At 41.8% G+C, this 14,600-nt stretch overlaps 1 protein-coding gene across 1 annotated transcript; it reads left to right on the forward strand.

Moving 5' to 3' along the window:
- Positions 1-6,911: 6,911 nt before the first annotated feature.
- On the forward strand, positions 6,912-14,360 carry LOC114565759 (kidney mitochondrial carrier protein 1). Its single transcript, XM_028593989.1, has 9 exons — positions 6,912-7,117; positions 7,233-7,380; positions 7,742-7,836; positions 8,120-8,205; positions 9,526-9,621; positions 9,944-10,068; positions 11,863-11,986; positions 12,581-12,661; positions 13,186-14,360. The coding sequence occupies exons 1-9, from the start codon at positions 7,054-7,056 to the stop codon at positions 13,225-13,227; spliced, it is 861 nt and encodes a 286-aa protein (XP_028449790.1). The 5' UTR covers positions 6,912-7,053; the 3' UTR covers positions 13,228-14,360.
- Positions 14,361-14,600: the final 240 nt, after the last annotated feature.

A 14,600-nucleotide genomic window follows, 5' to 3' on the forward strand; every position in this document is an offset into this window, starting at 1 on the left:
AAGCAACACTCTGTGGCAGGAATTTACATAAATCTACATGGCTAATGTACTGTGCAAATGGAAGGAGTGACACTGTGACTTCACCTTTTTTCAACGATAATATAATACAACAACTGACCTTAAACTGAAAATGTAATTGCCTTCTAAATCCATTCATTTGCCTTCCAGTCGGACTGAGAGGAAAACAAACTGCATTTTGTTTGTGTAATTGCCCATGAGCCGAGAGAGAGAGATGGAGGGAAAAAGAGAATGAGAGAAAGTGCGTATGTGAGGGGGAAAACGAGTGAATAAACAGAGGAGATGGATGAGTCTATTAAAGCAGTCGCTAATCCAGGCTATTAGGGAGCAGAGTAAGGAAGTGTGGGAGAAAAGGATACACACATTGGGTTAATGGCGCTAAATACAGACCTAAACGGGGTAAAGGAGTGTTGGAGATTATTATAACTGAACTCGAGAGGACTCTAAACTGTTCCTCTTTGTCATGGTCTTCCATATATGGCAAACTTCTATGTCTGACAATTCATACACACCTTAACACATTCATTAATGACAAATTATCACACAACTTAATTGAAAACATGCTGATTGCATCAATCAGGCACTTTTCTATTTACAGTCTGTCAAGAGAGGATCATCTATAGTTTAGATAAAATATAGCCAAATGTTATTCTTGCTTGCTGCAGCACAAGTGGCTTTGACTTTTCGGTGACGACACAAAGAAAGGCCAAAGTATGTCTCTGTGTTAACTGTATCAAAGCCACAGATTCTCTCTTCTTCACCCTGCCATCATAGCATTTTACTGCTTCTGCAAAGATGCCCACATTTTTAAGTTAGATAGTTTTATAGTTTAATCTCGGGCCAACAAAAAGTATTGATTAGGTAATTAATTATCTAGATCAATATATAGAAATATGTTTTATTACTTATGGTTTTGTTGTTCTTGTGAGGTTTATTGAGAGTTTAATGTGTGTTTGCACAGCCGAGTCATCCATAGAAAGTGCCTCTGGGCTTTTGTGTTCATGGAGCTTCTAGAAAATGAAATGTTTTCTTTGAGGTCAATTATAATCTTAAGATGTTTCAAAAAAATCTTTTTATAGAGATAGGGAAATGATTGGACATAAAAAGATCTATAAAAATGTGAATTTAAAAAGCATAAAAGTGAAAGGCCTCAGTGGGAGTCAAATCTAGAAAAGTGTACAGTAACTTGTGTTGTGTTGAAGTGGAAACCAAATAACATTGCCCATAGATTTCTGTATGATTCTTTTTGGACAAATCTTTACATCTAGAATTCATTCTGCACAGTGAAGGTCAAACATTATAGTGAAGTGAGTAATAAAAAATTAAAACAATTAAAAAAGAGTGGAGGGGGGCTTTAAAGGAGATATATCATGCTCATTTTTGGGTTCATACTTGTATTTGGGGTTTTTGCTGGAACATGTTTACATGATTTAATGTTCAAAAAATACATTCTTTTTCTCATACTGTCTGTCTGAATATACCTGTGTGTTTACCCTCTGCCTGAAACACTTCATTTTAGCGCCTGTGTCTTTAAGCCTCCCAGCCTCTCGAAGAGCCCAACATGCTCTGATTTGCTTGCAAGAAAAATATGGTGCACCATTGCAAAGGTAGTTCTCACGCCGTGGGTGGAGATTCTCAGATGGGGGGTGGTATATTCTATACTTCTATACTCTATATGAGCTGCATAGGAAAGGGAAGCCAAATCTGATTAGTTTTCTGATCCAGGCAGCCCACAAAAAAACTGACTGGGTTGTCCTATTCCAAAATGTGTGGGTTGGTAGGCACTCCAGAAACCCAAATGTATGTACACAAGCACCGGAAAAGGGAGTTTTTCATGATATGTCCCCTTTAAATTTAACAATTGTAATTTATGCTTTGTCCAGCATGTTAGGGCTAGTCCTTCTCTTCAGGTTACAGCTTACACACTTTTAGTCAATCGTGCCTATTTACACAATTCTTCATTCCTCAGATCTCTATCTAAAATTCAAATGAATTAAATTGCTGGATATTTGTCAGTCAATAAGAGTTTTTTCAGGGTCAAGATTTTCTGGTGTGTACGAACCTTATAGTGATAGTTTCTCACTAATAACATTAAAATGATAAATCGTCTGTGTGTTTCTTTTATCCAGAAAATGTTGTTATTCACATTTCTGAACTTTCCAAGGTTTTCCAAGTGCCTTGCTCATGTGCATCTCAGCAGTGTTTTTAATCTCTTTCCACGCTTCAAATTCAGTCTACAGAATCATACTGCTGACCTCACTGTCGCAAGCCCCTCTTTCTTCTTGGCAAAGTTGAGGGCAGATCAAGGTGCAGTCAGGTGTCAGCTGTTCTTACTAGTTATTAGCTGAGGGTTAAGGTCAACATCAAGGGCCTTGGCAAAGTTAAGCTTTCCTTCTAGGTTTTTAACAATTTGAGCACTAGAAAATGTTCTATCAGGGAGCAACCTTCAGCTCTTTGGAGGCCTTGATAAGAGAATCCTGCTGACAGGGCAGTAACCCCGCAGAGGCTGGATGCTTAGTGGACAACCAGGAAGCTCAAACCAAGGTAATCACACCCACAAACGTCTGCCGATGCTCAGGTGTTATGATGAATAAGGGTTAAATATTATACAAGTCTAGTCGCAGGAGGAACAGAATTCAGATTCAGAACAGAAGTCTTACTGAATCGCGGGGATTTGTGACGACGTCTTATAAGAATTCCTTATATGGTGTCAGAATAAAAATTCAAAGCATGGATTTATGCATATAAATACGACTGTAAATATAGGTCTGGAAAAACACTGTTGTTTTTGCGTCACTATGGGTTTTGTAGAACTGACGCGCACCTCTCTCACATCCAGTCTGGATGCAGATTGGAGGAGCTTGCAGGTCACAGCTCACCTCTGGCCAATCAGAAAGCAGCATGTCGCATTCATCGTTGTAGCGAGGACTCCACGCTGTCAGAGCTGGAGGGTGTGAGGAGCAGAGTGAGACAGGGCATGGTAAACAACTAGGACAGAGACACACACACTCACACACACACACACACACACACACACACACACACACAAACACACACACTAACCATAGTGGACAAGCCTTCGCTTCCCATTAAGTTCAGTGCTGCCCTGAGGATGGGGTAAAAATACTTCACCACAAAGAAAAGACAATCAGTGTGTGTGTGTGTGTGTGTGTGTGTGTGTGTGTGTGTGTGTGTGTGTGTGTGCATGTGTGAGGCAGTGTACTCTCACTTTGCACTGATTATCCTTTTCAAATGATTATTTGAATTGAGGAAACAGTTACTATAATGTTGATGGTTCCAATTTAATGCTGTGCTTAAAAAAAAAAGGCATACTCAATTCTTACAAAATTAAAAATGCATCTACATGAACTGAAATAAAACTGTAACCAGTGTGGAAAGTGGTGTAAAGCATATGAAAGCACACCGGTTTAGTCATGTAATCTCCTTACAATATATCAACAATTAGTGGGTGCATCTTTGAGTCATTCTCCCTAAGATGGAGCTAAGTGTATGTATTTCCTGGAGGAAAAAGAGGAAAAGGAATGGGGGTTCCTCTATCTAGGACATGTGTGGGTGTTTAAACCCTTCAGCATGAAAAGGCAGCTTGTGCCTTAACACCCCCCTTGACTTCCATCAGCATCACACTGTCAATGTAGTCCCGTGTCACGAGCGTAAAGGAATAGTTAGAAATTTGGGGAAATATGCTTATAAATCTTCATACCGAAAGTAAGATGAGAAGGTTGATACCACTGTCGTTTGAGAGAGGGGTATCAATCTTCTCTTCTATCTTTAGCCAAGTAGGGGTATAAGCCTTTTTACCATATTGTCAAACTACTCATTTATCGTAGTTCATACGTCCAATTTTGCATGTAGGCCATTGTATTGGCTATAGGGGTGTTTTGTACACTAAGCACAGAGTTATTACTGGGTTGTCTTTTGACCACAAGTCACTTTAACTTACTGTCACATCTTACAGTAATACACACACACACACACACACACACATGTTTTTCTGCAGAGAGATCTGCTGATGGGTGGGGGTGGGTTTGTGTGCGTGCGTGTGTGTGTGTGTGTGTGTGTGTGTGTATAATGCCGTGAAGAGCTGGCTTTGGCCGCACATTTTGTTTGAAGAACGTGTTTCTTGGCCTATGCATCTCTAGAGTGACTGCGTGTACAGGTCAAACACATGGCTGTATGTGGTCTCACTTCATTCTCCTAAATAACACAACTGTATTCTCCTTCCTTATTTTGAACACCACCAAACACAGTTATATCCCCTCCTCTTCTATCCCAGGTCTGTTCTGAGGCTCCTTTTGACAAATCACCACATTAAATGTGGCAATTTTTAGGTGCACCACACTTCCCTCTGCTTATTGGTTTCGGATAAAACTGCAATATTTTTCCATTCATCTATTTCCGTTTGTCGATGCTGTGCGTATTATTCGTCCGTGCACATGCCACACACACCCACTCACTCACACAGAAACGTGCACAATTATACACACACTCCTCTCTCTCCTTGGTCGTTAATAACGTACTGATGGCCATACTGTGGTCCGTGACCCATAGCCAACCCATTAATCAAACAATACAACTACCATATAATTATAATAAATATGCTCTAGATGAATGTCTTGCAGTCAGGAGAATAGACCCAATGCTTCCCAGAAGCTGAGACTAGAAGGACAAATGCGATCGAAAACAGATAAGATGAAGCTGAGGTATTTACACAGGCAAAATATTCTTTCTGTGGAAATCTGTTTTGATAAGCAGAGCACACATGCACTCAGACAAGCATGTCATCCATACAAAATCAAATCCTATATGTTGTCTATCAGTTGTACATGTATATTGTCATTCAAATATATCTGTGTTTCCTAATTAGCTGTACAGATAGTGTCCACTCATTTACTAGGGATTGATTGGCCTACATTTGATATATATGTGCTTGTGTCACCATCACAATCTACTGAGCTGTGAGTTAGTGCTGTCAGTTATCTGTGAAACAGGCCTTGGCATTGCAGAAATATTACAATGATGTTGTTCCGACCTCTAGTGGCAGAAAGATAAAACTACAGTAGAACACAGTAGAACTAGATGTCTCATCTGATGTAAAATCAATACCCTGTTGACCTGTACATTTCAGAATTTTAAGGTTTTTTAAAAACGTGTTTAGATCTGATTACAGGTTCATACCTCACCTCATGTTCAAACATGCTTATTAGTTCTGTGGTAGCTCTGGAACTGCCACCGTTCATTGATGTCTTAGTGGTGACTTCATCACATATTTGACTCATATTTGTGAGTGTTCTTAGTTTTATGGCATGTGTTTTAGTATTGCATTTTGGTGTTACACACTTTGATTTTTTTGTATGTCTCTCCTATGAGCTTTATTTGTCTGTTTTCTTGGTAATTAGTTTGTGGCCAAGGGTTCAAGAATGTAAACACCAAAAGGATTGGATGTTTGAGAATTTAATTTCACGGAGCTGCACGGTGCGCTTTGTCAAGTTTGGGGTACAATGAGATTAATTTAGTGTTGTTCACCAAAATTTTCCAAGATGATGCTTTGGTGTCTTAACATGACACAAGTATTTATAGTGGTGACGTGGACGGAAAGTTTGTAAGTAGGCCTACACCAGAAGTTTATGTAAATAACACTTGCCTGTTGGCTTCTGCTCTCTGCTGTTGCTGCTGCTGCTGTTGTTGCTACCGGGCAGTAAAAGTGCTTAGGGACAACACCGAAAAGAGATACAACAAAAATATTTATTAATTTAACTTTTTTTTTTTAAGTAAGTGCTGTATTATAACTAGCAGGAGACAACTTATAATTGAGGTAAGTTTGGAGACATAACCTTATTTAATCATTAAATTCATAAATATTTTTGTTGCATCTCTTTTAGGTGTTACTTTGTAGACCCTAAGCGCTCTTACTGCCTGGTAGCAACAGCAGCAACAGCAGAGAGCAGAAGCCAGCAGGCAAGTGTTATTTACATAAACTTCTGGTAACTTCCCAATCCATCGTTTTATGAGTGCATAACCTATTTGTACTAGTGTAGAAGTTTGGTATCATTTCGGGCATTATTAGTGGGGTCATTTACAAGATACAAACCTGGATCCATTAGCCCCTGCACTAAGCTATTCAGCTGATAACGCTACTCTACTCTAACTCTCCCAATGTTCGACCCAGGTGAAAAAAGCTTCTGGGGGGTTGTTTGGCTCGAAGTCATGGTGCAAAGGACCCTAGGGTGAAATTACTCGGAACCATCACTTTAAGCTAGGGGGGTTTGTAAGATTATTTTTTTTTAAACCCCTAAATCATGACTTCTTGTGAGTTTTGGGGAAATAAATAGACAGATTGAGACAATTGCTACAAACTATCAACAGATTCAAGGCATCTGCTGTGAAAAAAAAGATGGCAACTACAAACGCCGCCTTCACACTGGCAGTTGAAATCAGCTCCGTAATACGCAATAAGGCGGCGTAAAGACCATAGATATAGAACAAAGACATTAACAGACCATGGTGACATCACAGGTTCATAAAGCACAGTGTATGGCAAGAGATCATAAACATTCAAGCTGACAAGTTGACAGCAATAAACAATTCTGTGTGTGTGTGTGTGTGTGTGTGTGTGTGTGTGTGTGTGTGTGTGTGTGTGTGTGTGTGTGTGTGTGTGTGTGTGTGTGTGTGTGTGCATGTGTGTGTGTGTGTGTGTGTGTGTGTGTGTGTGTGTAATCAAAATAAATCAAAAGGAAAGGAAGCAACCTTGTCTCCTATTTTATGATCTCGTGGCTCCTTTCTACTGTCTGGTGAGGTTGCTTAGCAACATGCAGTGGGCGGGGACAGTGAAGACTGCGTCCAATTGAGGGGCAGCGGGCGGAGCTTTGTAGTATGAGAGGTTAAACGGGGCTGGACTTCTCAAACGCCGGCAGGGATTGAAGCGCAGCTGCTGCAGACATTCCTCAGATAGTAGTCATCCTGCTCGCCGGTTCACCGGTTGATTTTTCACTGTGAACCGATACACTGTTGGAGAAAATGTCGAACGTCAACTGGAAGCCCTTTGTTTTCGGCGGGCTAGCTTCCGTGACGGCGGAATGCGGTGAGTGATGAGTGGAGCGGCGGGGAGGCCGAGCTGCGTAGATTACTATTCATTATTTAAACCTCTGTTGTGTTTTACAGTCTCATAAGGTACTATCCCATGGTTTTTGTTGCAGGGACCTTCCCAATCGACCTAGCCAAGACTCGTCTTCAAGTTCAAGGCCAAGTCGGCGACATTAAATACCGAGAGATTCGGTACAGAGGCATGCTCCATGCTTTAGTGAGGATAGGAAGAGAGGAGGGGCTCCGGGCACTGTATTCAGGGTCAGTATGCTGGATTTATGTTTTCTAGTCCATACGTATAATGCAAATGATAGGTCCAGTACATAAGTACTGGACCTATCATTTGCATTATACTTCTACTGTACGTAGTATTTCTTACACTTCCTCCTATTTGTGCACTTCCTACTTTTGTGACCGCCATTGTCCTGCCACCTACCTTTTCCTCGACCCTTTTGCACCCCCATCTCCCCAATCTGGCTTAGTTTTGCCTGTCTACGTGTTTTATTGTTGTTCTTATGTGCTGAGACTTTTTTTTTTTTTTTTCTTGTTTGCCTTTGCTGCGTTACAAACCATAAAGATATATTGCGGTACCGGGTAATTACAATAAACTTTACCGTTACAGAATAGCTCCTGCTATGCTGCGCCAGGCCTCCTATGGGACCATAAAAATTGGCACATACCAGAGCTTTAAGCGACTGCTGGTTGAAAGACCAGAGGGTGAGTCCCAGTTTCTCTCTCTTTCTGACACAGACAAGCATACACACTTCCGCACACATTTTGGCAGGGGGTTACCTGGCCCCATCGACACATGCACATTGCTCTTGAAGGTCACAGGGTGTGACCTATTTAAATATGTCTCCTCATTTTTCATACTCTGAGCTAAGCGTAACTGTTTGTGCTTCTGTAAAACACTGTAAAGACAAACTGACCGCCTAATGCATGGTGTCGAATGCTGCTTGTTCACACTTACAGTCTGCCTCCCACTCTTCTCCTCTTTCAGATGAGACCCTGCTGACTAATATGATATGTGGTGTTCTATCTGGAGTCATCTCCTCCTCCATCGCCAACCCCACTGATGTGCTGAAGGTAACTATTTGCATTGTGCAAGTTTGTACTTGTTTTTGTCACTTCGTCAGTTTTTTCCCAAAGCAGTAGAGGCGGTTTGTTTTTCAGAACTGCAGCAATAAGGCATATAGTAATTCTTCAACTGAAGAATTACTTGACCGCTGTGTTAGATGAGCACTATGTTTCTCCAACTTGAAAGTATTCATATGTTTATTTATTTTCTGTTTTTAAATTTAAAAATGAATTTGCTTTTCCAACTTAAGGGCTTCCACTGATGAGGTCAATACAGAATCCTACATATCCCACATGTAATCATCACAAGGCTACAGAGGGCTGATGTGAACTCGTATTTATATGACCTGAACGTGGCATAGTGTAGACTGAACACCAGAAGAAACGGCGTTGCTTTCCACTACTTTTATATAGTAGGGGAAGGGTTATGTTAAGGATGATTCCAGTGCTTCATTGAGACATGATTTACAAGTGTAAATACTTATGCAGCCTTAGGTAGGACTGTACTTTAGACTTTTCTCCGAAGAACTGAGGGATTATTATGCCCTTTCTAGATGTGTCAGTCAGTGCGTATACATGCAGTTAAAAAAACGATTATATTCAGGTTAAGGCAATACCCCACTTTCTCAAACGCATTACCCTGGTTAAAATTGGAGTTCTCAAAATTCGGTTAACAGACCAAGAGTACTCCTCCAGTAACCGGGGTATTCCTGCATGTATACACCTTAAACGGAAGTATGACTGGTTTAAGCATATGCGCATGCTCCAACTGCCCCTGTGAAGGGCATCTTAGTGCTATCGAGCCCCCACCTGTGGATTATTTATAGACTAAAGTGTCTGAGGCTTAACATAGTGTTCTGTAAACGATATGGATGCATGAATATAATTTGTGTCTGCACATGCTTATCTGTACTCCTAATTTTTAGCATGGGTTCTTCTCCCCATGCCATGTTAGGCGTAAGGCTTCCCGTCCCATGGCATGTTTGTTAGGGGTTAACAGACAAATGGCAGTTGTTAAAGGTTTGGAACATTGCGTTTTCATCACAACGTGTTCTAGTTGCGTGTGCCAGGTCTTCATGGAGCCAGACAAACCAAAGCTGATCTGCACACAGCAGCCAATAATAAATGAAAACAAGTTAAGCAGGGGCTGGAGATTTCTTGGAATGTTCTTGCCAAACATCCCCTCTAACTTTTTTGCCTTTGCATTCTGGTGCTGGCCAGATTAATACACCCCCGTTATTGGCTTGGTGAACCCACAGCATTCCACGCTGGTTGTGTATACTTTAATTGTCTCAAGTTTATAGACATTACCTCTGTTTGTTCTTCCAGATCCGCATGCAGGCTCAGGGAAATGTGATCCAGGGCAGTATGATGGGCAACTTCATTAACATCTACCAGCAGGAGGGAACAAGAGGGCTGTGGAAGGTACAGAAAACAAATGCTTCATTTGCATTGCTAAATGACCTCAGGCCCTGTTCAGAGCTTGTGATCAAATTTCACTTTCCTGCTGCTGTATATAAAAATAAACGTGTAGTTAACATATGGCTTATACAGCAGACGTAAGAATACAGGAATTTCTGTAGTCAACTCAATGCAACTTGGGTGCATTCACACCTGTATTAAGAGCTGCCCACGCATGTTAATGCCAGGTCTGAACAGGGCTTCAGTTTCCATGTGTTACAGGTAGACACTGCTCTTAAATACTCAAATCTTCAATCTTGTAACACTTCCTTTCTTTCGGCTTCAGGGTGTCTCTCTTACGGCTCAGCGGGCGGCCATCGTGGTCGGGGTCGAGCTACCGGTCTACGACATCACCAAGAAGCATCTGATCCTGTCGGGTCACATGGGGGACAACGTGTACGCACATTTCGTGTAAGTTTACAGATCCTACTCCTGTCTCCTATGTGATGTTATCACTGGGAGCTAATATTACATTTTTCAGTATTTTATGCCGGGTACACAGTAGAGGTGTTGAAATTAATCCAATAATTGATGCATCAAATCGTGGACATGGGCGATGCTGCATCGATAATTGGCAGGCTCATAATCGATTATTACAATTTAAGGTAGGCCTAACAACATTTCTGTTTACATATTCTGTTCTCAGGAAGTGCCATGTGCTTAGTGCTGTAGTTTTATGTATCCAATTTATTTAGTATTAGAGCACTGCAGAATGTTTTGTTTTTGAAGCTTGAAAAGCTATGAATTAAATATTCTACATGGCTTTAATAGAAAAACTTATTTGACGCATCGAGATATCGAATTGAATCGCTGACATGATAATCTTAATCGAATCAGGAGATCAGTGAAGATTCACACCTCTAGTACACAGTAGATGCTTGATTGCACCCGCCTTGAGGTTCTGGGAGATGATGGAGCTCAGGAAGCAAAGGACTCCACAGTGTTGGCTGGGAAGTCAGCCGGGGTGATTGGGTGACAGGGGGGTGCTACGTGTTTCTGGAAATTATGTTGATTGTGTCGTCTACATACCTGTTGGCTCCGTAGGCGAACTGCAGGGGGTCCAGGAGTGGGTCAGTAAGGTGTGAAAAGATGTCCGTGAACATCAGAGACAGCTGCGGGGGTTCTGACTTTTAATCAGCCTGTTAACATCTCCTTTTGTGGATGGAAAGGGTCATTGTTGTAGAGGGGGGGTAGGGAGGGCTCTGAGGTAGACCATAATGAAAAGGCCCCAGCCCCTGCTGAGGGGTGGCTGGTGGAGGACTGTCCCACTGTCTTTCAAAACGACAGTAGAACTCGTTCAGGCTGTTTACCAGGCGCAGGTTATTGATGGAGGGGGGGGGGGGGCTTTAGGCTTGTAGTTGGTGATCTGTCTGAGGCCCCTCCAGACAGAAGCAGAGTCGTTAGCTAAACCGGTTGCTGGACTTTATACAGTTTTAGCATATTTTAATTTCTACTTGTATGAGGGGAATCAGGAGCCAGCTACTAGCAAGCAGCCTAAACTTCAACAGCGGCACCTGTAGCCCACACTTTAGCCAAAAAACTTTAGCTCTAATGCTACAGCTGTGAACGTAGCAGTGCAGAGCGTGTAGTTAATTTGTCGGTGAGAAAAACGCCTCAAGACCCAAGCCAAGTTACCGTGTCCTGCTTGCTACCTGCTGGTTAAAAGTGATGGGGGTTAGCCAATGGAGCTAGCAAACACTTAAGCATAGGTTAGCTCAAACTCAGCAGGGCGACCTGGCTTTGGCGGGATATTGATTGTTTGTTTAATATTTGTGATTTGAAATCGGTGCGGCAAGAAAGAAGATCTGGCAAGAAAATCTTTAGAACCATCAAAAAAAATCTGCCTGGCATAAGAAATGATACACAGCCCTGTTCAGTATGTATGTGTTGACCATTGTCATTAGATTGCCTACTGAGCAGAGATCATGCACTTGCATTAAGCAAACATACATGTTTTTTTTTTTTTTTTTTTTTTGCATTTCTGTCAATTGATGCAACACAATAGTCATTCAACCCATAGACACTACTGCACAGGTTAAATCCTCAGCCTAGCAGGAAATAACATCTGTTACATTTGTGGCAGCAACACACACACACACACACACACACCAGCAATTACCTGTTTAGCACCAAAGATTTAATTAAGGGACAAAATGAAGGAATCTACAGATTTATCATGTGAACCGGTGTCTTGCCGTCCCCCAGGTCCAGCTTTGCGTGTGGTCTGGCGGGGGCTTTGGCCTCCAACCCGGTGGACGTAGTCCGGACACGCATGATGAACCAGAGAGGAGTAGCTCTGTACCAGGGAACACTGGACTGTATACTGCAGGTCAGTCACCTTACCATCGTTTCTGTTCAGAAGGAGCACTCCACAGATTTCACAAATGAAGATCTGTTTACTCGTCATGGGCAGTACTGTTCAGCCCGTTGTATAATGTCTTGGAGGGAGCTTTTAAAGTCTGAAAGAATAACTCCAGAAAAAGATGTGCGCTAGGCAGGGTGGGACTAACAAAAATAGGTTGCATTCTGGGAAATGTAGGATCCAGTGTTTTGAAGTTTGACCTGCACTAGGGACTAAAAGTCAGGATATCTCACCCTCTGCTGCTTCAAGTTTTTGACTATTCCTTTTTGTATTGGTCTTCATGACTTTCATCTGTGAATGTTGCCGTTAAAAGCAGCCCACAGTGTCAAATTGCTATGAAGAAGTGCCTATGAGTGTACGTTTTGAATTTGGCCTCCAGAATGAATATTTAATATAATGTAGTAATGTTAAATATCAAGATCAGACCTTAATGTCACTGATTTCCTAAACCCAGTAAAAAAAAAAATCAAATTAAAAAAAACGCCCAGAGAGGACTTTAGAACGATCATCAGAGGACAATAAGACAAAATGGGTTTTTAACATGTTTGTTTTATTTTTCAGACATGGCGCTCAGAGGGCTTCATGGCCCTGTACAAGGGTTTCTTTCCCAACTGGCTCCGCCTGGGACCGTGGAACATCATTGTATCCTTTTAACCATCTTGTTAGTGCACCACTCTGTTTACATATATCCTCTGTGATGCAATATTCATTGAGCTGGAGAAATTAGCAAGGGGAACCACTTGGGAAAATTCTGTTATGCATTCAGTGAGAAAAGATTAGCTTAATGCTAGCTAACACTCTTTTGTAACTTTGTGAAAATACTGCCTCTGTACCCCACTGCCTCTGGTTAGAGAGGACCTGGGGGGCAAAGATAAAGGGTGAGGAAAGAAAAGGAAGGAGTGGAGAGTGAACTCTATGAAAGTCTTTCCAGACCAAACGGTTACAGGGGGAAGAGAAGTGCTGTCAGGTCGTCATTGTGCGTCCAACCATGCCTGGAAAAATGTAATGAGATTATTGACTTGTTACAGCTGAGTAGTCTGAGGTAACAAGGCTTTGAGCTGCAGTACAGAAAGAGCCACAATTCCTGTGAGCCTCCCATGCTCAACAGAAGAAAAGAAAAAGAAATCCACTTTTCTTGCCTATATGTTCCTTTACTCTGTATCCAGTTCTTCCTCACATATGAACAGCTGAAGAAGATCAATGTGTGACTCGGAGAACGAGCTGGGGAAGAAGAGACGAGTATGTGCTCACGCTCCGAGACGAGCTAAGAGGACCAAAATCGTGACTGGCTGGATGGCGATGGATCCACTGAACGTGGGAAGGGGGTTGATGTAGACCCTTGTATGAGGGGTGGCGTGAGAATTTGCCTAATTCCTGTTTGGGCTACATGTCTCCTAAAGCCTGTGGCAAGTGTGGAAGACACTTATTTTAGCTCATCCACACGCTATGTGAAGCTTAACTGCTCATTTAAATCTGATATTGACCCCTTAGGTTCATGTCACCTAATTTATGGGTCTGTAAATTGGAAAGAATAACAGACTCTTGTTTATGACCCTTTTTTTTTCAGCCAGAAAGTGCTTTAAAATGGCTCTAATATCACAAGGGGTTTCAATCTTCTACACTTAAAAGTGGTCCCCAAATTGAGTGCCTTAGTTTGTGATACAGGTAGTCTGCAGTAGGTCCAAGAATGTGGGACAACAGCTGACAATCAAGGTCAAGGTAACTTTATTTATACCTGAAGGTAGATTTGGCTGACAGTGGGAAGTTGGGTGCGTCAGCGTCCTTTATACAGACACGCATGCATACATACACACAGTCGGCAGCGGACTGTTAGGACATAGTGTGTGTGTGCGTGTGTAATTACGTATTAGTTTCCCTTGAGTATTGACAGAGTTAAGAGCCAAAAATACATCACAGTGTACTGTAATAAATAAGTCCTATAAACAGTCTGCCTACACATGAGAATATGTGGCGAGCCTAGTGGTCCCTCACGCCAGCAACTGCAGACAACTCCATAAGTTCGTGTTATCATATGTTGCTGAAGCCTGCATACGATTTCCCTCACCGCTTTAGGTATAGACCATTGAGACAGATTAGGGTATCCAAAGTGCATCATTTGACGATGTTTGTTGCTTGAAGGCACTGAAACAACTGCACATGTTCCACAGTTAACTATTTTCATATGATGTATTTGCATGCTTATCTGTGAGCTTTTTTTGTAAAGAATGGATAGGCTGTCGTGTGTGAGGTGCCATTGCTGCCAAAGTGTACTTTTGATGTTTGTGTACAAGGCTGCTGTCAGCCTGTATATTTGAAATAAAATAAAAAAATAAAAACAGTATGCCAGAGTCATGCTTTTCTTTTCTTCACCACAGGGTGTCACTGTGGAGCTTTACACCGGCCCACCACATCCCGACCCAGTTGAAACTAATAGCTGTTTATGAGTCTTCTTAAATTCCCAACCCTCAACTGTGAGGCCACAAATCTAGCACAGTTGTGTTGTTTCTGAGGGATTGCCCAGTTTCTTTCAAACACACATGTACACGCAACATCCCACAAACAATAACTTATGAATTATTCA

Source organism: Perca flavescens, chromosome 12 (genome assembly GCF_004354835.1).
Source record: "Perca flavescens isolate YP-PL-M2 chromosome 12, PFLA_1.0, whole genome shotgun sequence".
NCBI classification, from domain to species: Eukaryota; Metazoa; Chordata; class Actinopteri; order Perciformes; family Percidae; genus Perca; species Perca flavescens.

Excerpts from the sequence above, each read along its gene's own strand:
- LOC114565759 (XM_028593989.1), top strand. The coding sequence starts at position 7,054 with ATGTCGAACGTCAACTGGAAGCCCTTTGTTTTCGGCGGGCTAGCTTCC. Across the intron at positions 7,837-8,119 it reads GCTGGTTGAAAGACCAGAGG|ATGAGACCCTGCTGACTAAT; the intron begins GTGAGTCCCAGT and ends CTCCTCTTTCAG. Across the intron at positions 12,662-13,185 it reads TGGGACCGTGGAACATCATT|TTCTTCCTCACATATGAACA; the intron begins GTATCCTTTTAA and ends CTCTGTATCCAG.